General features: G+C 34.9%; 2 protein-coding genes across 2 annotated transcripts in view; one reads left to right on the top strand and one right to left on the bottom strand.

Moving 5' to 3' along the window:
* LOC127868074 (zinc transporter ZIP11-like) overlaps positions 1–25,160 on the bottom strand; it is a 35,569-nt gene extending 10,409 nt beyond the window's left edge. The window contains exons 1-9 of the mRNA XM_052409676.1: positions 25,020–25,160; positions 22,083–22,121; positions 20,280–20,447; positions 19,198–19,312; positions 17,601–17,771; positions 14,882–14,951; positions 9,817–9,915; positions 8,118–8,276; positions 1,924–2,008 (exon numbers count right to left, since the gene is read on the bottom strand). Of these exons, the coding sequence (XP_052265636.1) occupies positions 1,930–2,008; positions 8,118–8,276; positions 9,817–9,915; positions 14,882–14,951; positions 17,601–17,771; positions 19,198–19,312; positions 20,280–20,447; positions 22,083–22,121; positions 25,020–25,127 (1,008 nt within the window). The 5' untranslated portion in view covers positions 25,128–25,160 and the 3' untranslated portion in view covers positions 1,924–1,929. The remainder of the gene's footprint in view (positions 1–1,923; positions 2,009–8,117; positions 8,277–9,816; positions 9,916–14,881; positions 14,952–17,600; positions 17,772–19,197; positions 19,313–20,279; positions 20,448–22,082; positions 22,122–25,019) is intronic.
* The window catches only part of LOC127868077 (uncharacterized), a 361,273-nt gene that overhangs the window by 261,264 nt on the left and 74,151 nt on the right, over positions 1–25,858 (top strand). The window lies entirely within an intron of this gene.

The following is a 25,858-nucleotide window of genomic DNA, read 5'->3' as shown; positions in this document are numbered from 1 at the left end:
GTGTTTTGACAGGTCTTTTAACCACAGGTGGTATAAAGCACAGATTCTTTGGACTTGATTGGGCTGCATTTGGCTTTTATTTTAGTGTGACACATCTATCATTAGCAAGTTGTGACCCATATAAAACACCATGGTGCAAATGCCTGATAAAATAATTTGTCGATAAATCGCTGATAAGGTGTCAACAACAATGGTGCAGTTCAGGAGTAGAAGTAGATGTAAATAAAGGGCAATAATGGGATAAGTGATAGTAAGTTTTATTTAGACAGACCTTGAATAGCGAAAATAATAATGTAAATTTATAGAACGTTCGTCGTGTTTTACTAATTTCCGGACATATTGTCAGTATTTATTTAAAAGAACATAGTAATCAGTGGTCTTTAAAACAATTTACTCTATCAAGCTTTAAAAGGTTAAACACATGTTACGATTTATAGTGGTATTTGAGAAATGAATAATCTAATATCATTTTCAGTATTCGTTCCCATCCCTATTTTTATTATAAACAACATAGTATGATTTTTTATGTCTTTGAATTATTAATTTTGTTTAATTTTAAAACAATCCTAAATGATTGTTTATATTTGTTTAAAACTGTTTTGTTTAATGTGCATATTTAAATAATAATCATATTGGATACATTATTTTCAAATGATTAAATGTTTTTGTTTCAATTTTGATTAATGCAAAATTTAGAAATTTTCATATTCATTTCTATAAAATAAGACAATTCCAAACATATGTCATGTAATCAGTCAACAAAATAACAATACAATACCTTAAAAAAATGTCCTATTTCACACCAGTAACACTAAACAGATAACTGTCAGGCATTCAAAGCTAAACAGGGTACGAATAAGGATGTAATACAGGGTGCAGATTTTTTCTCACAAATTTTAACCAAAATGTCTGTGTCTTGTAATATGACATGCAATGGCATGCTATAAGCAAGAATTTGCAGTTCAAAACAAATTGCACACCAATAATTCTTACATTTTTGATGTATATGAATACAATTGCACATTTTATCAAAAATTGGAACCTAAACATTTGTGTCTTGTTAATAATATGCAATGGCATAATTTGCACAAACATTTACAGTTAGCTACAAATTGCAGACAAATCTCAGTAAAGAAGTTCACTCACCTGAAATTATCCAATCTCAAAGTTCACTCACCTGTAATAATCCTAGCCCAAGTTCACTCACCTGAAATTATCCAATCTCAAAGCTCACTCACCTGTAATTATCCCAGCCCAAGTTCACAGGAAATTATCGCCCCCCCCCCCCCCCATATGTTCTTCACTTAAATTATCTGAGTCCAAAGATCACCCACCTCAAATTATCCCAGCCCAAAGTTTACTTACCTGAAATTATTCGATCCCAAAGGTAACTCACCTGAAATTATCTGAACCCAAAGTTCACTCATCTGAAAATATCCCAGCTCAAAGTTCACTCACCTGAAATTTTCTGAGCTCAAAGTTCAATCACTCCAAATTATCTGAGCCCAACAATCACTCACCTGAAATTATCTGAGGTCAAAGGTCACTCATCTGAAATTATCCATGCCCAAAGTTCATTCACCTCAAATTGTGTGAACCCAAACTTCACTCACATGAAATTATCTGAGCCCAAAGTTCACTCACCTAAAATTATCCAAGCCCAAAGCTCATTCACCTGAAATTATCCAAGCCTAAATGTCACTCACCTAAAATTATCCAAATCCAAATGTCACTCACCTGAAATTATCCAAGCCCAAATGTCACTCACCTGAAATTATCCAAACCCAAATGTCACTCAATTGAAATTATCCAAACCCCAATGTCACTCACCTGAAATTATCCAAACCCAAATGTTACTCATCTGAAATTATCCAAACCCAAATGTCACTCACCTGAAATTTTCCAAGCGCAAAAGTCACTCACCTGAAATTATCCGAGCCCAACATCCAGCATCATCATGACCACGAACCCCACAATGGCTGTCCAGGAGGCAAGCTTGCCGTTACCACTGAAATATGTGATCACATATTTGAGCCTAACTCAGGAAGATCAGGCTTTGAGATTACATCTAAGAATTAGCATACAAAAACACATACTTTTCACAAACTTTCTATTTCTGCGCAAATTTATAAAAGAAAAAAACACCCTAAGGATCTGCTAAACAAACAACTGATATTTTTAATATAATACTCATGACAGGTCTAAAGGATAGAGAAGCAGCATAAAAACACCAGTTCTCTGGTCTTGGTTTACTGCAGGATTGTAACATTTGTAACATTGGTCGCACTAAGGCAGATCAAATTACTTTGGCAATTATGGCCACCTACTGTTGACCTGATAGAAGGTACAAACTTAGTTTGAGATCAATTTCATAGACCTCAATGAACAAGGGATTTGGCCTTATGGAACATTCCACTTTTGTCTCCAAGCTGCACTTGTGTCACACACAAGCTGTTTATGGCAAACTTTGACTTTTAACCTCTAAGTGTGACATGGACCTTTGAGGTAATGAGACAAATGATTAACGCCACACTCAGTCTCCTGGTGCTGAATTGAGACAGTGGATATACATCAGATACCATGTCCTCATTGGTGTCATCTGTGGGATACCATGTCCTCATGAGTGTCATCTGTGGTAAGTTATCTTAACCCTTTACCACTTAGATAGTATATTTTACCCATTTGTAGTCCTTTAGAAAGTTACATTTTATTAAATACCTTTCTCGCTAAATACAAATTTTAAAAGCTTCATTTCCAACCCTTAGTTACTGATGAGAGCAAACAGCATACAACCTGAACAGACTGCAAGTTCTGGTTTTATGCTGGTTGCAAAAGCCACTTTAACTTTGCTTCTTATGGGGGGGAAAGGGTTAAAATAGCGTGATGAATGACAAAGTTTCCGTCCAAACAAGCTGTTTTATGGCCACCTTTGATCTTTGAACCCTTAAGTTTGACCCTGACCTTCAAAGGCCGGAGACAATTAAGTTTTGTACATGACTTGTTTTTTTATGATGAGCTGCATTGTGTCACTTTATTTCAAAATCCATCAATATATTGGATAATTACTGTGGACAAAGGAATGTTCATGCTGTTTTATGGTCGACTTTGACTTTTGACACATATTTGTTACCTTGACCTTTGATGGCAAAGTCATTGCTGAGACAGCCATGTTCAACCTCTTTCATGGCCTTATTGGACAACTTTAACACCGAGTGTGCTTTTGACCTTTGACCTAGGGCAATGTTTTCTCCATGCGATCAACTTAGAAATGGGGCAGAAAAATAATAAAAACTTAAATAACAAAAATACAAATGATACACACGAGTAAACTGAAATATCATTAATAACACGGCAGTCAATGAGGAGTAAGTGAGTAAATCCTATATTAAATATTATTTACAGTTGTCTCACATGTCAAATTAGCTTAATGTTTTAATAGTGTGGTACATAGTTTTTTGAACACACAGGACCCAGATTCTTACTCAGCCTAGATATTGTCAAGATACTCGGTAAACAATCAAGTTTCTAAGTTTCATCTAAGTTTCAACAAGATTGAAAGATAAATGTGGCCTCTAGACAGGAAACAAGTTTTTATTTATACAGATTTTACCTCGTGCACATGACCCAGTTCAATCTCGGCGAAGATATTGTCCAGAAAAACAATCTGATCAAATTTAATCAAGATTTGATGAAAAATGAGGCCTCTAGAGTGGTTATGAGCTAAACCTTTACCACACACATATGACACTGTACACAGCACCCAGCCCTATGTCAGACATACGGTGATTTGCTCCCCTTGAGCACTTTGTGCTCAGTTGAGCTAATCATTAGATACCAATGAAATCAGCAAAGTTTGAAGAGTTGGCGAAAGAACTTGATATTCATTGAATCAATTTGGTCGAACATGCTTCAATTTACACATTTTATGGTTTAAGATAATATTCCCCCATTTTTAGTAAACTTAACCTGTTTGCCAGAAAATAAGCAACATTCACAAGTATTCATTCACCCCTAACTTCTCAAAAATGCTATGCAGCCACAGGCAGTTCTAGCAAAGCAGTAAAATCATAAATAATAAATGCATACGAGCTATTCTCTGCAATATGACCCATATTTCTGCAATAAACATCATTGCCTATTGTTACAATCTTACTAATTCTAGTAGCTGCTATCATGAAAAAAAACTGGCAGAACAATGCAGCCTCTTTCTGAGAAAACTGGGTTACTGCATGTGCATAGCATCATCCACAATTAGCCTGCGCAGTCTGCAAAGGCTTATCAGGGACAACACTTTCCATCTGCATTGGATTATCGTTTAAAAAAAACACCTCATTTACAAGAAATTTTTTCCATAAAAGCAAAGTGTTTTCTTTGATTAGCCTGTCTGGACTGCACAGGCTAATCATGGACAACACTTTACACACAAAAATTACAGCCAGTTTTCATAGAACAAGGCTCAATTCATGAAACCGTTTACAATTATCAATTTAATGCATGTCTTGCACGAGTCATCTATATAAAACAACTAACAGTTTGCTCAGAATTGAATAGAATGCAGTTAGGTTTAATTGGCTGAATTCTGCTGAAATCAAATTTGTGATTTAAACACAATTTATCAATATTCAAAGCTTAACATTATATTTTATAACATTAAACTAAGACACATCCTATATCCTAACTAAGTTAATTAATAAAGTTTCCCCATGTTGTAGCATTAAGTTATCTTTTTTTTTTAATCCAAACACATAAATTAATTGAGGATTCAGGTCTAGACATACCTGACCCATCTCTTAGCACACCATTCCTTGGCAATGTGTCACACTGATATAATAGTCTCTCTCGTCTGTCAAAATGTTTTTGCAATTAGAGATTAATAGGGACTTTCTGCCTTGTTATGCATGTTCATCAATTTTTCAATGCTGTCTGCATTGCCACTTGTTTATTTGCTTTCAATAAAAAAAATTGAAAGATACAAGGGAAGCAACTTCTGGTTTATCAAGAACAATAAATTAAAGTGTTCTCTCCCTTGATAACAAATTACCCACCCATGCAGCCAGCATTTATTTAATACATAAGAAGAATATCTTTAAATATAAAAAACATCAACACAATTTGTTTATGTACTTATCTTCAAAGAACCAATAGTCTAAATTTTTACAAAGCATCCAACATTGGACACAGAACCAGTACATAATAAAAATAAACCTAAAACAAGATGTGTTAGTGTCCCTCCCATATATTTGACCTTGAAGGATGACCTTGACCTTGACCTTTTACCACTCAAAATGTGCAGTTCCATGAGATACACATGCATGCCAAATATCAAGTTGCTATCTTCAATATTGCAAAATGTATGGCCGATGTTAAAGTTTGACGCACACATACCAACAAAACAGACAGGGCAAAAACATTATGTCCCCCAGAATAGACTGGGAGGACATAAAAAATGTAGCCATTTATTCAATATATTTCATCATGACAATTGGTACATCTCTATATGCCATGACCTCAAAGTGTGAGTTAATAGACAGGTGAAACATGCTACATTGTCTCACATAGTTAGGCAGGTGTGGTATATTGTGTCAAAATTGAATGATGCATTAAACATGTACAGCCTAGATAGGCTGTCTTTTCGCCAAATATAGCCTAATGCCCTACAACCAATAAGTGTGACTTGGAGCTCTGATGTTTGGAAACAGGTTTATACACAAAATGACGAGTCCATATGGTTGTCATAAGTGGTAAATTATCTTTAAAAAGCAAGATGAATGACAAATATACAGTCCCAAAAAGCTGACAGTGTTTTTTTTCACCATTTTGGGAATGGGGCCGGGTCCCTTTGGATTGGGAAAATTTTGCGGTGTTTTGACCAAAAATTGTGAAATTAGTGTTGTTGTTGTTTTGCTAAAAAATGCTTCAAAATTAAGAATACAAGTGTTTTCAGTATTATATTTACTAAGGTTGAACTTGTATTGGTGGGAGATGAACAAAACATTGATATCTAAAACAAAATATATACACTGCAACTCAGATATATATCTCGGACCCGTATATCGCGCTGTCCAATATATAGCGCTTTGGCAATTACTCTCAAAATCCGATGAGCATGATCACTAAATTAATCTGAGAATTCGCTAGCTTAAGCAAAAAAAACGGTTCTAGCTAGTATAAACACCCTATATTTCGAGGCTTACTATGGCACGCAGTGAAGCTTAAAAAAACAGTCGATTAGTGACAGTGTTGTTTACACACGGCAAGGGTTGTTTTTAATACTTAAGAAATAACCAATTAGTGTCATTGGAAAGGTAATAGGGGCAGTTAACTGGTATATAAATCATTAAATTTCGGTACTGGTCATGACTTTCTTTGTCCTGATAAAAAGCGCGCGAAAATTGGCGTGGGTGTATTTATTTGTAAGTAAAAATTTTGTAGCAGGTACAACATTGAGATCATTTAATTTCCATTAAAAGATTTGTTGTAAATTTCAACTAAAGTACCGCGGTATCTCACGAATTATGGGGCATTGACATTGCCTCTTAATAAAATATAATTCAAACACTCTGTATCGTTACTGTTACGCTGTTTCAGTTACTTCATGAGGACTATTTATAAGGGTAAATTCGAATCTATGCACAATTATATTTTATACATTTTTTACAGCAAGAAAAAATCTTTTTAGCTGATTCGCAGCAATCGAACATGAAAATAAAAAAAATAATTAACTTTAAAAAAAAAATAAATACAGATGATTATGTAGCTTTGAAAATGTATATTGTAGAATCGGTTTGCAATTATTACTATACAAATATGTAGCAGCGTCGTGTATAAAATGAAAACATTGGGGAAATTTGACAAATTAACCGCAATACAATTAAGTTAGACATTTCTCGAGTTATATCGCGCTCCCGATCTTTGGACCCCACCAACCGCAATATATCGGCTTTGCAGTGTATATATATATTATGTATATTTTTTTATTTTTATTTTTGAAAGCTTCCATTGGGAAATTTTAGCTCTGACTATATACTTTTTTCATTAGGAATGGGGCCGATAACCGGTCCTAGATTTTGAATGAAAAAAAACACTGGCTGTTATGGAGTAATTTGATCTTTAAAGTGTGACCTTGCCCTTTGTGATAGGGATATAAATGAAACACATGAAACGTCTTCTCATGATGGGTTGCATTTATAGCAAAGGTATTTCAACATCCCTAAATATATGGCAAACATAAATATTGGAGACAGGAATTTTTAAGTTGTTTAATGCCCAAATTTGGCTTTTGGGCTCTACTTGTGACCTTGACCATTGAAGTAGCGAGATTGTTGTGACACATTGTAGTCCATTTTAGTATAAAGTTACTTCAAAATCCCAAAATATATTGTAAAGTATGGCTGAGACAGGAATTGTCAAGCAGTTATATGGCCAATTATGACCTTTTACCAGTAAGAATGGCCTTGACCTTTGAGGAAAGAAGTGGGGTGCTATTCAATATTCACACGAGTTATCTCACATGTTATATAAGCTTCATTTATAAAAACATTTTTCTAATATTTGAGCTGGTGACCTTGTTTTAAACGCAGAAAACCCACATTTTAACTCAGCAAAGAAGAAAATGTCAAGATAAATATTCTGGCCGAGTTTCATCAAGATTGAGTCAAAAAAGTGGCTTCTAGAGTAGTAACAAGCTAATAGTTTACGACTCACCACAACCTACACTGCACACCACTACAGAACACAAGGCATAGGGTGATCACAACAGGTCACCTTGAGCAGTTTGTGCTCAGGTCAGCTTAAAATTAAATTTGTAATATATGCTTATATTATTACACAAATATTTTGGATATTTATGCAAAGAAAATAATTGCTAGAGACTATCTGTTCAACAACTGCAAACCTTGAAATTTAAACATATTAGTAATAAAAAAAATAATTTAAAGTTTGAATGAAATTTCCCAAGCAATTCTGTAAACACCAGCTCATCTTAAAACTTTAACTAACCCTGAAAATGATTGATGCTGGTTTTGGAGCAAGTAAAGTATCTTACCTTTCCTTCAAAATATTGAGATAATACGAAAGCAAAAACATGATCATCCTTCAATTATTACTACAATACCCACCATGTTTGAGCCTCTGGTATAATATCATCGACCACGACGTAGATCATTGCACCTGCAGCGAATGCCAAGGCGTAAGGTAATATGGGCTCAGCTATAACAACTGCCAGGGCCCCAAACAGGCCTGCTATGGGTTCCACTATCCCGCTCAACTGACCATACCTGGAACCGGAATAAACGGGGCTTAATGCATGTGCTGTCTGCACAGGCTAATCTGGGACGACACTTTACACACATGCATTAAACCCCATTTTGCCAGAGCAAGGCTCATTTTTTTAATATTCCAAAGACATAGAGAATAATAGGTTAGTGTTGATTATATAGAGAATAATAGGTTAGTGTTGATTATATAGAGAGTAATAGGTTAGTGTTGATTATATAGAGAATAATAGGTTAGTGCTGATTATATAGAGAATAATAGGTTAGTGTTGATTATATAGAGAATAATAGGTTAGTGTTGATTATATAGAGAATAATAGGTTAGTGTTGATTATAGATCAGGTTTATCATGCGAGGCTTAGAAAACAAAAAGCACGAGCCTTGTCGAGTCTTGAGCATGATCAACCTGATCTATCATCAACACTAATCTATTATTCTATTTATCCCACTTTTTATTTAGTAAAGCTTTTTATTTAAACAAAATTAGTTTAACTGGATAATTTCGCTGGATTTATGACATCATTTTGTCCAAATAAATGACGTCATTTCGTGCAGTTGTTTATAGCAGAAATTTAATCAAAGGGGCTATAATCAACCGAATTTGCTGTAAAAGTGGGATAAATATAAAAGGAGATGTAAGTAAAACATGTAACGATGTGAAGCCATATCATCAATATGTGAAAGCTTTTTTATTTGCACGCCTAAGTCAGGATCACCTTTAAATTGAAAATCAATTTTACAAAATAAAGGAAATATTCCAAATATAAATATAAATGATCAAAACAAAAAGTCTAAAGGGCCTTGGTTGCTCACCTGAGAAAAGAAGTTTTTGAGCAACATTTGTAATGTTTGTGTAATATATGTATCTCCTGACATAGCTTTTCACACAGAACCATTTTTGAACTAGGCTGTGATGGCATTATAACAAATGATCTGATATGTCTTAGTTTTTGGACAAACATGACCCAGATTTGAACTCAACTTAGAAATTGTCCAGATAAAGCATTGTGACCAAGTTTCATCCAGATTCAAGAAAAATGTGATCTCTCGAGTGGTAACGAGCTAAATGTTGAGACAGCACGCCATCTCCAGCACTTTTTATCCTTCTGTGAGAATGGCCATTGTTCACAATTTTGGGAAATTGCGACTCAAATTTTCACAATTTCAAGAATTCCGCAACTCAAATTTTCACAATTTCTGAAAGTTTGCGACCCAAATTTTCACAATTTAAGAAAGTTCGCAATTCTTTTTTTCACACTTTTGAACAGTTTGCGACTCATTTTTTTTCACAAAATGGGTAGGCCAAGTCGGCTTCACAAAAACAGGAAAAAAAACCTGCACCTGACGCTGGGCATAGGGAGCTCACAATAAATCTCATTGAACACTCCGTGCACATGTGACCTAAACATCATCAAGTTGTATTAAAGAGAAGCCATGTATAATACTCATATTTTATATAATTATCATCATTTCAAAATTAAAATCAAATTAAAGACACACAAACATCTTATTCATATATATTTTCATTGTGCAAAGATCTCACCAGAAACATTTCAGCGTGGACATTCCCGATCCCTTTAATGGTAAACTAACAGCTAGCCCCTCAGGAAAGTTCTGGATTCCTATGCCAATGGCTAAATTTCTGAAAAGAAAATAAATGTCCAAATATTGCACATATTTTACTTGAGCGTCATTCTGTGACTCTGGGCTTAATGCATGAGCATTAACCCTTTGCATGCTGGGAAATTTGTCGTCTGCTAAAATGTCGTCTGCTGAATGTCTAAAATTAGCATTTTCTTCGATTTTTTTTCCAAAGAATACTATCAGAATAGCAAACAGTTTGGATCCAGATGAGACACCACGTTCTGTGGCGTCTCATCTGGATCCAAACTGTTTGCAAAGGCCTTCAAAATCCGGTTCCCGCACTGAAAGAGTTAAGTGTCATCCCGGATTTGCCTGTGCAGTTTGCCTTCACAGGATTTTTATTTAAAAGAGACTTTCTTCTAACGAAAAATTCCATATAAGTGGAAAGTGTTGTCCCTGACTAGACTGTGCAGACTTCACAGGCTTATCTGGGACGACCCTTTACCAACATGCATTTAGCCCAGTTTTCCCTGGACGCGGCTCATTTATTTTAAGAAGGCAAAACAGTATCTGCTTGATCTTTTAATAACAAGCAATTTCTCGTTCTTTTAAAAATTATAATTTTTAAATCACTGATTCAGTTAATTTGATTTTAATGTAATGGAATAAAAAAACATTCAAAAATAATGATAATGTTTTGAGCAACCAAATAGAGAGTCATCATCATCTTCACTCACTCTAATAACCACTAATGTCTTTAAACATTTTTTTATTTAACAGGTTGTAAATTATGACGGTAAAACAGCATTTTTTTTCCTTAAATATGTGTGTCACAGAATTGAGCAGATCATGTGGACCAGGCCATGAATATTTGAGATGACACATTTTTTGGTTAAATGCATGGGCCTAAATCAGCCCCATTCGACATTTCAAAAAGTATAATAATTTCCCAAATAACTTAAGTTCTCAACCTTGAATTTATCTCCCTAACAAGGTGTTTTAGTTGAACCTTAGTTAATACAATAACACAAACACTTATTCTAAATCTTAATTTAATTTTAAGGACAACTAGAGCCTTGTCACAAACGTGACGTAAACCCCCACATGCGGCATTGACACAGACTATTTTTCATGCTGTCTTCACAAAACAAGAGAATCTAATTTATGGTGATTTTTAAGAATTATTATGCCATTATCATTTATAGCCATTTTGACCTTTGAACTCTTGAATTCTTTCACATGACATGCCGTCCAATGACCAACAAAATTAATGTACAGAGTCATTTTTAAATCTCACAATGAATGACATAGTTATGGCACAGACAAGATAATTTATTGCCATTTTTGACCATTGAACTATAATTGTGACCTTGACCTTGGAGATATCGACGTAATTCTTTTGCGCAACATACCGTCCAATGATGGTAAACAAAAGAGCCAAATGATTTTAAAATCTCACAATTAACTACATAGTTATGGCCCGGACAAGCTCATTTATGGCCATTTTTTACCTCTGAACTTAAAGTGTGACCTTGACCAGGGAGATATCAACGTAATTCTTTCGCGCGAAACACTGTCCAATGATGGTGAACAAATGTGCCAAATGATCTTGAAATCTCTCAATAAACAACATAGTAATGGCCTGGACAAGCTCATTTATAGCCATTTTTTACCTTTGAACTCAAAGTGTGACCTTGACCTTGGAGATATCGACGTAATTCTTTTGCGCGACACCGTCCAATGATGGTGAACATATGTGCCAAATGATTTTTCAATCTCACTATGAACGACATAGTTATGGCCCGGACAAGCTCATTTATGGCCATTTTTGACCTTTGAACTCAAAGTGTGACCTTGACTTTGGAGATATCGACGTAATTCTTTCGGGCGACACACCGTCCAATGATGGTGAACAAATGCCAAATGATTTTAAATTCTCACAATGAACAACATAGTTATGGCCCGAGCAAGGTCATTTATGGCCATTTTTTACCTTTGAATTTTAATTGTGACCTTGGAGATAGCGACGTAATTCTTTTGTGCAACACACCGTCCAATGATGGTGAACAAATGTGCCAAATAATTTTAAAATCTTACAATGAATGACATAGTTATGGTCCGGACAAGCTCATTTATGATTGTTGAACTCAAAGTGTAACCTTGACCTTCGAGATATCAACGTTATTCTTTTGCGCGACACACTGTCCAATAATGGTTAACAAATTTGCCAAATGATTTTAAAATCTCTCAATAAATGACAAAGTTATGGCCCGGACAAGCATTTGACTGTTGAACTTCAAGTGTGACCTTGACCTTTGAGATATCGACGTACTTTTTTCACACGACACACCGTCCCATGATGGTGAACAAATGTACCAAGTCATTTAAAAATCTAACGATAAATGACATAGTCATGGTCCGGACAAACTTTCAGTTTAAAACACACTAAGTGACCCTATGACCTAGTTTTTGACCTGGCATGACCCATATTCAAACTTGACCTAGACATCATCTAGATACAACTTCTGACCAAGTTTGGTGAAGATTGGATGAAATTTCGGGACAGACAGACAGACGACAGACCAACCGACCCAGAAATGACTCCTATATAGCCCCTCATACCAATGGTAACGGGGGAATAAAAAAAACAACAGCACAGAATTGATGCATTTTCCCCAATTCAAAGGGCCAAGGACCCATTCCCAAAATGATGAAAAAACTATTATTTACAATACTTAACCTGTATGGATAAATTATGTATACAATAGTGCATACTGTATACCGTAAATCCACGAATATAATACGCCCTCGTGCATAATAAGCACCTCAGAGTTTGGTCAAAATTTATCGGTTAAAATTGAAATCCTAGTAAAATACGCACTAAAGTGTCCGAAATCAGCCATTTCCGAAAAAATGTGTCAATATATTTTTGTGCTGTGAAAATAGCAAATCAATTTGGTGTTGTCAACTATCTGTTTCACAGTAATACCTGGTATATTGATCGGGATGTCTTATAGTGCTGTTGTTATGACAGTTGCATAATAAATATCTCTGTCTTTTGTTTATATTACCATTGATTGTTACCGATAACACACGGGCCCCTTGCTGACATCCAGGTCAAGCAGTCATAATTACAAAAGAAAGAAGCAGAGACGCTGTTTTTTGTTTTCACATTTAATTCAATTTGACAATATTCGGGACGATAATAATTATAATAATAATAAAGTAATAAGAAGACAAAATGGTTACTTCCGTTTTTATAGTTGTCTAGATGAATTACTTTTCCAAAGTGTTACAAACTCGATACTTTAATATAACTTAAAATACAATTAAACGGCTCGTGTTTTTCATGATCTCTTTAATTAAAATACGCTGCTGTCATTAAGGCTAGTTTGGGAGTAAAAAACAAATTAATTAATTATCACCTTTCAATCTAATTCGGCAATTGGCAGACAGGTGTAATAGACTCTATTAGCATCATAAAACTAATTATTTAATTACCACTCTTTATTTAATGCTTTCCGGTGGTTTATAGAGAAATATCAGTGAATTAAAACTGATAATTTCACTGTTTCAAACAGTGAAAATTATCAGTGAGAATTATCGATAATTTTCATTGTTTACTGTGAAATGACGTCATTTTTTTGACGAAATGACGTCATTATCCCAGCAAAATTCGTTAGTTAAACTCTTGATCAATGTATATAAACTGTGAAAAATGCATTAAATAAAAAGAAAATTTGTTGGATTCGGTGGATTATCGACTTTAATTCACTCGTGATCATAGAAAACATATATTTTCACTCGTGGCTGCGCCACTCGTGAAAATATTATTTTCTATGATCACTCGTGAATTAAAATCGATAATCCACCGGATCCAACAAATATCCTATATTTACTTCAGATATGGTAAATATGCGGTAGAAAGATAAATAGTGGTCAGCTAAGAAATATTTATTTACGGGTATTGTCAGTTGTTTTTTTTCATTTGCTAATCTCTTTATACGACTTAGCGTCAAGTCGCTATTTTGTAGGCAGACAACGATATTAACTGTGTATTCAAAGTATACAGTGTCTGCGCATGAATGACCCAATATTATCCGATAGCTCCTCCCGTTCTCACGTTTCATTCGACAACATCATTTTATGTGTAAGCGAGCTCAATGTTGATTGGCCAGCTACCATGCAAACTTCAATAACAATAAGGTAAAGCGTTTTCTCATAATCGGGTACAGACCGGGTTTTGTTTACTGTTCGAATTGCGAACACTTTCATTAAAACAAAGAGACAAATATAGAAAACCAGTCCGATATAAATGGCGGATGTTTTCAATGAAATTTTACTAGATTTTCGCATTTTCACAATTAAGATTTTTATTGAGCCAAATTCTCAATATTTTCGCAAATGACTTAAATGGCGTGCGACAGCACGAGACCTGTTGCACCCCTTTGATGCAATGGTGTAGTTCAAAATGGCTGCCGCTAAGCGAATAACAGCGATTAAGTTGAAAATTTGCACAGGAATTTTTTTTTCTGCTCTAAACTCGTATATTATACGCACCCCCTACTTGAAGAAACAAGAATATCAGTGAAAATGATGGATGCTCCCCGATGATGTGCTTTGTCAATCTATGTGTTAATAACCACCTCAAAAAATCTATTATTAGCCTCGGTGACCTTGACCCCAGTGACCTCAAACCTCGTCAAAAGGTAGAGGTCCATGCAAGGTACCTACATGCCAAATATGAAAGAGATCGGTAAAGTATTGAAGGTGCTATGAGAAACGGTAACAAAAGTGTGACGGAAGGAAGTACGGAAGGAACATCAAACTGGCAACTATATGCTCCCCGAAAATTTTCGGGGAGCATAAAAATCAGCAGGTAAAAAAGTGCGTATTATATTTGTAGATTAATGGTAACCTTGTCACTGAAGGTCAACTTAATTCATGTGTCTCTCATGTAGTATCAAGTGGACCACCATGGACTTGATATTGATTAGTTCCATGGTAGGCAAACAGATTTTTACCTGGCATTTTCAAAAGTAGCGGCTGGTGACTTTCCTATTGCCCCAAAACCAACTCCAACTGCTAAACCCTCTGAAATACAGCAGAACAAATGAAAACAGACTCTTCTTTTCTGAATCAAATAGAAATCTGAAATCTGGCAAGGACATGTATACACAGCATAACCAATTTGAATGATTTTAGTTTTGTTCCATATATCAAGCCATATTCATTTAGATGATCTTCACATATTCTTGATTGCAAGAAGACATATAATTATAATGTGATGCCTATCAAACATTCAGGAATGTTTTCTTGCTTTCTTTGCATTTCCATATCTTAAATGCACAATAAAGAATCACTTTTTAAAACCTGGGATAAAAACCAGTATTATATATAAAACAAGAAACCGTCTGAGACGGATGATGCTCCCAGAAGGTTTTTTTGCAACAATATTGCACTATATATTCAGATAAAAGGAAATGTCTTGAGGGCACAGTAGTTGGGGGACAATAATATTTTTATAGAAAATTTCAAATTTCAAAGGGCCATAACTCTGTGAAAAATCATCCGACCAGAACCCACTGATAATATGCACATCTCCTCTTGGTCGTGAAGCTTCCCATAAAGTTTCATTGAATTCTGGTCATAAGTTGCTGAGAAATAGCCCGGACAAGAATTGCACTATATGTACAGTTAATGGAAAATTTCTAAGGGCCATAATTCTGTACAAAATCATCCAACCAAAACCCGCTGATAATATGCACATCTCCTCTTGGTAGTGAAGCTTCCCATAAAGTTTCATTGAATTCTGGTCATTAGTTGCTGAGGAATAGCCCGGACAAAAAATTGTGCATGGACGGACGGACAGACGAAGTGGCGACTATATTCTCCCCCCAAAATAAATTGGGGAGCATAAAAAACTCAATCAATGAGTTAGTGCTTGCCAGACCATATGGATGATCAGTTTGCACAGGCTAATGAGGGATGACACATTGCGCCTTAATTGTATTTTTGCTATGAAGAGACCTCTTTTAAATGAAATTTCTAAAAAAGAAACATCACAGAACATACCAGGTATGTTATTTATCATTATACATACCTGATATATTTCGTACAGTTATACATGCCTGGAATTTCATATATAGTTATACATATCTGGTATATAACATACAGTTATATATACCTGGTATATAATATATAGGTAAACATACCTGGAATATTACCTTTACTTATACATATCGAAATATTATGTATAATTATACACACCTGGTATATCATGTCTAATTATACACCTTGTATATTATGTATAGTTATACATACATTGAATATAATGCATAGTTATACACAACTGATATAGTATGTATAGTTATACATACCTGGTTAATTATGTATAGTTATGCACACATGGTATATTATGTATAGTTATATATATATATATATCAGGGATCATATTTTTGTCGGTTTTGTCAGTCCTAGACCGATTGAGGTCATGAAAGATCGATTGAAAATCCCAAACAGTCGGTCTGATTCTGTTTGCTAAAATTCCCATGTCATGAAATCGAGTACACAGTGCACACCCTAATTACATTCTTATGTCGATTAGGTGTGATAAACTATTCGCTGCAGTCTCTAAACCGGTCAGGACCAGATTATTGCATGTCAGCCGACTAGTATCAGAGTATGCCCAAATCTTCAGTAAAAATCGTGTTAGAATCGAAATAATTTGTGTTCTTTATTGTTTGTTGTTGAATAACAGACGACCGAAAGTTTAGATGCGTGGTTTCAAATCATTTAATCCCAACGCATCTTAACTATCGGCCGTGGATTATTCGACTACAAACTATAGCGTACATGAATTATTTCTTAACTATTTGGTTTTGTTATTGTCAGTAACAAACCTACGCACAGAAATTTGTTTGGTTCAATGCATGTTTGTAAGCTATTATCGAGTTGACAACGATTTAAAACATCGGTATAGATTTACACAGACTAATAATATTGACAACGATGGAAAACTGTCAGATAAAACAGCGCACGAAACAACCAATGTCAATGAAATAGCAAATGATAAAACAAAATGAGAAAACTCGTATGTTCCGTTTAAAAATAATGCCTAAGGGAATTTAACTTGTACATTTATTATACCATCTTCATGAATAGCAAAATCAATGGTATATATTTCAATTTAATTTGTCATGATTTCGGATATAAATTTTTGGACACTTTTTCCCCATTTAAATCCGGACCGATTGATGTTGCGGGAAAATATGATCCCTGATATATATATATACCTCTAATATAATGCATAGTTATACACACCTGATATACTATGTATAGTTCTACATACCTGGTAAATTATGTATAGTTATACACACCTGGTTTATTATGTATACTTATACACACCTGGAATATAATGTATAGTTATACAAAGCTGGTATATTATGTATAGTTACACATACCTGGTATATTATGTATAGTTACACATACCTGGTATAGTATGTATAGTTATACATACCTGGTATATTATGTATAGTTATACATACCTGGTATATTATGTATAGTTATACATACCTGGTATATTATGTATAGTTATACATACCTGGTATATTATGTATAGTTATACATACCTGGTATATTATGTATAGTTATACATACCTGGTATATTATGTATAGTTATACATACCTGGTATATTATGTATAGTTATACATACCTGGTATATTATGTATAGTTATACATACCTGGTATATTATGTATAGTTATAGCAATGATGAGTAACATGATTCGCCGCCAGCTGATGGATGATGGAGTTCCCTCCCCTGTCTTGAGATCGCTAGTTGAATTATAGCTAATAGGTTGGTCAGCCCCTCGTTTGCGTTGAAAAATACTGCTATTGCCTTCAGGCCGATATCCTTTATAATGAGAAACAATGTATACAGGTGCTTTACAAATTTAATTTACCTAACAAGATATGTGTTTGTCAGAAACACTATGTCCCCTTTTGTGCCGTTTTGAATGTATATATTTGGCCTTTGACCTTGAAGGATGACCTTGACCTTTCACCACTTAAAATGTGCAGCTCCATGAGATACACATGCATGCCAAATATCAAATTGCTATTTTCAATATTTCAATAGTTATTGCAAATGTTAAAGTTGGCGCAAACAAACACACAAACAAACCAACAGACAGGGCAAAAACAATATGTCCCCCACTATAGTGGTGGGGGACATAAAAACTGATTCTACGTTATTGAAAACCAAAACCTAAAACTTTATTGGAAACCTTCTAGCCTCAGGATTGGTCTTTCTCTTACTGATTTGCGTAAGGAAGGTAATTGCTTTAAAACACTAATTCTGTTGGTTAAGAGTTCTTTTACATTGTTGAAATCAGAATATAGTGTGACATAACATTTAGCTTAAAACATCAATTACTAGCACTTCTGCACTTGGAAAGGTTATACTCAAAATATGTTAATATAAAAGTGACTCAGTTTTTATTTTAAAAGTTACATTACCAATGATATCTACGAAGGTCTGAATGTCTTGCAATAAGAAATAACAAGAATTTAACCTCGCTCTGAGAAAATGGGGCTTCAGGCACACTTTCTGCTTTTATGGAATTTTTCCTTTTCATAAGTCCCTTCCAGGCAGAAAGTGTGGTACATGATCAGCATGTGCAGACGTCAAAGGTTAATCTGGGATGACACGCTTCACGCACCCTCTCTGCTTTTATGGAATTTTTCAATTTCAGAAGTCCCTTCCAGGCAGAAAGTGTGATACCTGATCAGCCTGTGCAGATGTCACAGGCTAATCATGGATGACACTATACACATTAGCCTTAGGTCCTGTTTCCCCAGAGCATGGCTCATATTCAGGGCTCTTGCTACACTTTGGGGGATTTGGGCCGGGGCCCTTAGAGCGGGGATTTGGGCCGGGGCTCTTAGAGCGGGGATTTGGGCCGGGGCCCTTAGAGCGGGGAATTTGGGCCAGGGCCCTTAGAGCGGGGAATTTCGCCTCGTTTGGGGCAAACAGGGGAATTTTAGCAGATCTTTTTACCAACCATTCAACACTTAAAATTGCTATATTTTTATGTAATTTACATAAATATTCATTTAATCAAAGGTGAATAGCACAATACCAGCTGTCAACATAGGTATTGAAGTAAAAAAATATATATATAATTATTTTTTTTGGAAAGGGGAAATTTTTAGCTGAAATAGGGGAAAAAAGTATACTATTTTAAGGGGGGAATGGGCCCGAATTTCGGCCCCAAAAACGGCCAAATGAGGGCCCCTGATATTCCCAATAAAGATTCCTGATATACCATTCCATGTACCTGTATCATCATGGTGTGTTTCAGTGACGTGAATGGAGTCGAGGGAGGCCCCGTCTTTGTGCAGCTTCTGATTGGGGTCCAGTGATAGCACCAGTCCGGTAGTGCTCTCTGCACCCTGACAGCAGTTCACATACACAAAACACTAGTGAGTCGCGTTCTGAGAAAACTGGGCATAATGCATGTGCGTAAAGTGTTGTCCCAGATCAACCTGTGCAGTCCGCACAGGCTCATCAGGGACTACACTTTCCGCTTTTATGGTATTTTTAGTTTCAAGGAAGCCCCTCCTTACCGAAAGTCAAGTTAAGGCGGAAAGTGTCGTCCCTGATAAACCTGTGCGGACTGCAAAAGCTAATCTGGGATGACACACTAGGCACATGCATTAAGCCCAGTTTTCTCAGACTACAGCTCAAGTCCTTCTAAACATTACCACTCCTTCACTCTAAGCCTTGTTCTGAGAAAACTGGGCTTAATTCTTGTGCTCAGGCTAATCAGGGGCAATGCTTTTCACTTATTTAAATATTAACCCTTTCAGTGCGGGAACCGAATTTTAAAGGCCTTTGCAAACAGTTTGGATCCAGATAGTATTCTTTGAAAAAAAATTGAAGAAAATGCTAATTTTATAAATTCAGCAGACAACATTTTAGCAGACGACAAATTTCCCAGCATGCAAAGGGTTAAAATGAGGTCTCTTCTAACCCAACCAAGAGTCTAGGTGAAAAGTGTATCAGTGGACTGCACAGGCCTATCTGGGTTACCATTTTATGCACACATGCATTAAGTTAGTTTTTTTTATCCAGAATAAGGCTCATAAGCTTTACTGTTATCAGAAGTTTCGAAAGTAGTCATGCTTTTTTCCAGCAAATATGACACTATCTTATGAACAAGTACAATCAAAATATGATAAATAAATTAATAAATAAATAATGAAATCAACTTAAATTTACAAACAGATGCACCTTATTTCGCTTGATGCAATTCTTTAGGCTTGCAAGCACTTTTTGTATTTGCCATTTAAAATTAATTATAATTTATAAAACTTGTATATCTTGCATATACAATTTCTGCTAAAATTGTATTCTTACCAACAAAGGCATAAAAATGTCAGCGCCGTATACAAAGGCAGCCCCCATCACAAAACCAATAGCAACTGGAATAAAGGCCCACTGCCCTTCAGACCCGTAGTTGCCCGATCGTTCTGCCATTTCAATTGCTGGGGCAAGAAGAGACCAGTAAGATGCGGCAGTCATCACCTGAAATTCGACATTGGCAGGTGTTACGTCCAAATGCCGGAAGGTTTATTTTATTACAAAGGACTTTTTTTACACAATAATATTATGCTCATACTTATCTTTATCAGAAAACATGAATGAATTGTCTTGCTGTAAATTACCACTAACATGCTGTGATGAAAAGCTAATGGCTATGGTGAAAGGCTTATGGATTTTTCCCAAAATTCTCTTCATCGAATCTTGTCCAATTTTCGTACATTAATTTAAAAGCTTAGATTCTGAACCAAAACAGTGTTTTTTCACCATTTTGGGAATAGACCGGGCCCCTTATTTCAAACACACTGCATGTCGAAACTAGAGCTTTGTCACAGACGTGACGTATACCCCCACGTGTCGCATTGACACAGAATATAATGCATGCTGTCTTCACAAAACAAGAGAATCTAATTTATGGCGATTTTTAAGAATTATTATGCGATTATCATTTATGGCAATTTTTGACCTTTAAACTCAAAGTGTGAACTTGAGCTTGGAGATATCGACATAATTCTTTTGTGCGACACACCGTCCAATGATAATGAACAAATGATTTTAAAATCTCACAATGAACGACATAGTTATGGCCTGGACAAGCTCATTTATGGCCATTTTTTACCTTTGAACTCAGTCAGTGTGACCTTGACCTTGGAAATATCGACGTAATTCTTTTGCGTGACACACCGTCCAATGATGATGAACAAATGTGCCAAATGATTTGAAAATCTCACAGTGATTGACATAGTTATGGTCCAGACAAAATCATTTATCACCATATTTGACTTTTGAACTCGAAGTGTGACCTTGACCATGGAGATATTGACGTGATTCTTTCTCTTGACACACTACATGTATCCAGTGATGGCGAACAAATGTGCCAAATGATTTTAAAATCTCACAATGAATGACATAGTTATGACCCAGACAAGCTCATTTATGGCAATTTTTGACCTTTGAATTCAAAGTGTTACCTTAGAGATATCGACGTAATTCTTTCGCGCGACACACTGTCCAATGATGGTGAACAAATGTGCCAATGATTTTAAAATATCACAATGAACTACAAACCGGTAGTTATTGCCCAGACAAGCTCATGTTTGGCCATTTTTGACCTTTGAACTCAAAGTGTGACCTTGAAGATATCGAGGCAATTCTTTCGCGCGACACACCGTCCAATTATGGTGAACAAACGTGCCAAACGATTTTAAAATCTCATTATAAATTACAAAGTTATGGCCCGGACAAGCTCATTTATGGCCATTTTTGACCTTTGAACTCAAATTGTGACCTTCACCTTTGAGAAATCGACGTAATTCTTTCACACGACACACCGTCTATTGATGGTAAACAAATGTGCCAAATGATTTTAAAATCTAAACAATGAACAACATAGTTATGGCCCGGACAAGCTTTCGGGACAGACCGACCGACAAAGTGACTCCTATATACATGTAGCCCCCATTACCAATGGTAATGGGGGTATAATAATAAAGGGTGAGTATATGAACTAACTGAAAGTGGCCCAAAGATGTGTAACTGAATCTTCTTTCACAAATTGTTCATAAACTCATAATATACTATTAGGGGAAAGCATACATTTTAAATAAAACAAAATATTACCCCAGCAGCAAAGCCAAGGCTACCGTCCAGAATTTTTCTCTGAAAAAAAAATAATATAAATGCATGTACAGAACAAGAGATTTGTTCGTCAGAAACACAATGCCCCCTTTAACGCCGCTTTTAAATAAAATTTAAATATATCATTTGGCAGGTTTAGAAATGATCTCCCTTTTGTAGCTGATTACTTTCCTTGGATTGTATTTTTTTACTTTGGACCTTGAAGGATGACCTTGACCTCAAAATGTGTTTTTTATTATATCCTTTAAAAAATATTACTTCCCTTGTGAAATTGATCTGTACCTGCCAAATGATATAAAATAGATATTATCTCCCTTTAAAGCCTGTTACTTCCCTTGGATTTTGTTTTTTGCCCTTTGACCTTTAAGGATGACCTTGACCTTTCACAACTCAAAATGTGCAGCTTCATGAGATACACATGCATGCCTAATATCAAGTTGCTATCTTCAATATTGCAAAAGTTATGGCCAATGTTAAAGTTTTCGGACGGACACACAGACAGACAGACGGACTGACAGTTCAACTGCTATATGCCACCCTACCAGGGGCATAAAAATAGATATACTTTTACACTTCAGTTTTCACAGGAGTTATGGAGGTTTTGGTAAATAACAATCTTGGTAAATAGGATTTATATAGTCATTGCTGCGGAGATTTCAGTAAATTGGTATAAATAGGGATTATCACACCTTAAGTCGATAAGCGTGTACACTAATTGAGTTGCTTGGCACTAATTAATTTAAATAAATTAATCCACAATTTCATTAGCGCTGATGGTGTATTGTAATAAGTACAATTTTGATTTTTGATAATAAAAAAAAACAGTAGCAGAATTCATGAAATTCAAAATTTGGCTCTTACAAGAGCTAAGAGGTGGCCTCCACGTGGCAAGTCATGGGCAGCATATTCAATATGTTAGCAAGCTACCTCATGTATATATATATATATATATATATATATATATATATATATATATAGAGAGAGAGAGAGCAATTGAGTGCTTTTTGGTGGCCTAAAATAATATTGTGCTTTATATTTAAACTTAACTCAATATTTTACAAAATATTTAATATTTGTTTATGTTTTTTTGTTATTTTTTTTAAATAAATAATTTCTACAATGTTTTACAAGACTTTGAACATTTTTAATAGCATTAAACTTAATTGAAGATCTTATAATGATTCCGTCTTAAAATCAACATTTATTATTACTATTATGTTATTTAAATAAAAGCCACAAGTCTTTAACAAATTAGTATTGATTTATTTAAATCGTAAATTTACTTTCAATAAAGTTACATTTTAAATTCAATCTACATTGTTTGGTTTAATTGGTACCTACAATTAAGTAAAAGTATTTGTTTTACAAAGTTCAGTGGTAGCTCATTCATGCCCCTTAACTATTTACCGTAGGCATTGCATTAATTAATCTTTTCAATATTAATCCCCCGTTTGCAAACATATGCACCTGATGTTATTTTAAGCCAATAATAGGTGTCATTAACACCTCATTGTAGGTATACCTCTATAAAAATCCATTTTACCGAAACCTCCACGGCATTGACTATATAAATCCAATTTACCAAGCTTGTTATTTACGGAAACCTCCCGTACCCTTTCACAGTTAGTTTTAAGAGCACTTTCCTCAATTAAAATGTTTTGTTGGCAACTAATGAAATGTGCTACTAGTCTGACTTTATATTTTCAAATTAATACTAGCTTGATTTTAATTTCACTTGTCCCAGGCGTCTAGCAAGTTTGTGTGAAGACTGTATTAGAGTATTGCCACTACTAATACTATGCCGTTTGAACGCTTCTGACATATTTACAGTCATAGAGAGAGACAGATCTTGTAAAATATATAAAGAAACGGGGGACTATTGTAAGTTAGCTAAAGAAACTTCAGCATACGGTTTATATAGTATTGACATACCTGTATAAAATCGCGCCAGTCAAAATCATAAAAAGCGACATTTATCGTGTAAGTACCTATTATCTAACAGCACCTATTACCGGACGTTTTGTTTTGGTTCTGTATGCACATGCGCAAAAGTGCGCATGACGTCACATTGATAAACAAATGGTCGCACATGAAGTCCATGACCTACTTGCCTACTTAGCTTGAAACAAATGCGCCGAAAACAGGTTAAAGGAATGCATTTATTGATATTGACACCGTTTTATGTTTTTTGCTATTACTTTTTAAATGCATTTATCAAAACGTGCATTTACACACCAAAAAGCATATTTCTGTTTGCAATTTTGATTGCATCAGACGCAGATTTTTTCGCCTTGTCCGGGTCACATGATAGTCATTTGACTTTGTATATACTGGAGTAGTATTTATGAAGTAACCGATTCACCTGATGTCCAATAGGATTTTGTGAAGTACCTCATCGAAGTCGAAGTGTCGGGTAATAGGTCATGTTTACATTGGCCGCCATTTGGTTTTGTCTGCTAGAGGTGACAATAATCAGGGAAACATTGTTATGAATTCTTGAAGGTAGTTTGCTGGAAAACTTTACAGATAAATCATTCAATGATTGAACTGTTAGTCATTTGTTAAAACAAAATGTTTTTGTCATTTTAAGTGTTTCAATTTTAAGGTAATTTAACGTAATTTCTTAGGTGTTCGATAACTAGTTCGTCCACCATAAAGTTATGGTTGCCAGAACTAATTGTAAGTGATAAATACGTTTATTGTTAACACTCGAGTTGATATTTATATATATGTCATGTTTAATGTTTGTTAGTTTTCTCAAGAGGCCAAAAAGGACTCATTTTAAAAAAAAAACATCAATCGGTGAAGGAATTCAATTTTTAATTGATCCGAACTTGTGAAGTGTCCGAAATGTTCTTTCAGTTTCAAAGTTATCAAACTCGATATAAAAAAAAACGATAAAATCAATTCTAAACATACTTGACCACTGTGAAAGACGAACACGAGACCGGAGCCAAGTGCTGTAAGGCCCCATGTGAAAAGGGTCCCCAACAAGGTCTGCAACAGGGGATGGACATCGGCGATCATCGTGTTGATGTGGTGTTCTATTTTGAGCACCAAGAGAACCGAATAAGGGGGACAACTTCGCGCAGATAAGTACAGTTAATATCGATCAAACGCCCACTCAAGTTTTGTTGATTTAACTATAGACGAATTTTGGCAATGTTATGAAAATTTAACTCGTTCACATGCGTTATTTAGCAATAATATTCACACGACTCTTTTTTATCTTCATGAAGATGAGGAAAAAACTAATATTTAATTATCGGTCAATTATAAATTATTTTTACTCTTATATTATGCATAAACAACTATACTGCTAGTTAACGCAATTGTGGTTTAATTCCTATGCACATAACTTGCATTTGTAAGTCTTTGACTTAAAACAAACAATAGAACAATATTTGTTTATTAACAAATTCGTTAACATTATCATATTCTGTTAGCAAAATCAAAGTTGAAACAAAAAACATTCATGCTATTTTTATACCACAAATCATGTGAACACATCAGATGCGAAACTGGACTGATCCAGATAAGATAGCCAAACGTCGGTAGATTTAAAACCAATGCTATTTATTAAATTGTTCTGCTATCATATGGTAAAAATGTTGAAAGCAATGACTTTGTGTGGAAAACATTTATAATGTCCTTATCTATTCTATACAAATCTATACGTACAGAGCAAGGAATAGTCAATTAAGGACCGTAAAGAAGTACGTAATTAAAATGTCTGAAAATTCAAGAAAATCTATTCT

Source organism: Dreissena polymorpha, chromosome 2, assembly GCF_020536995.1.
Source record: "Dreissena polymorpha isolate Duluth1 chromosome 2, UMN_Dpol_1.0, whole genome shotgun sequence".
Classification (NCBI taxonomy): domain Eukaryota; kingdom Metazoa; phylum Mollusca; class Bivalvia; order Myida; family Dreissenidae; genus Dreissena; species Dreissena polymorpha.
This window is presented reverse-complemented; position numbering and strand designations above follow the sequence as displayed.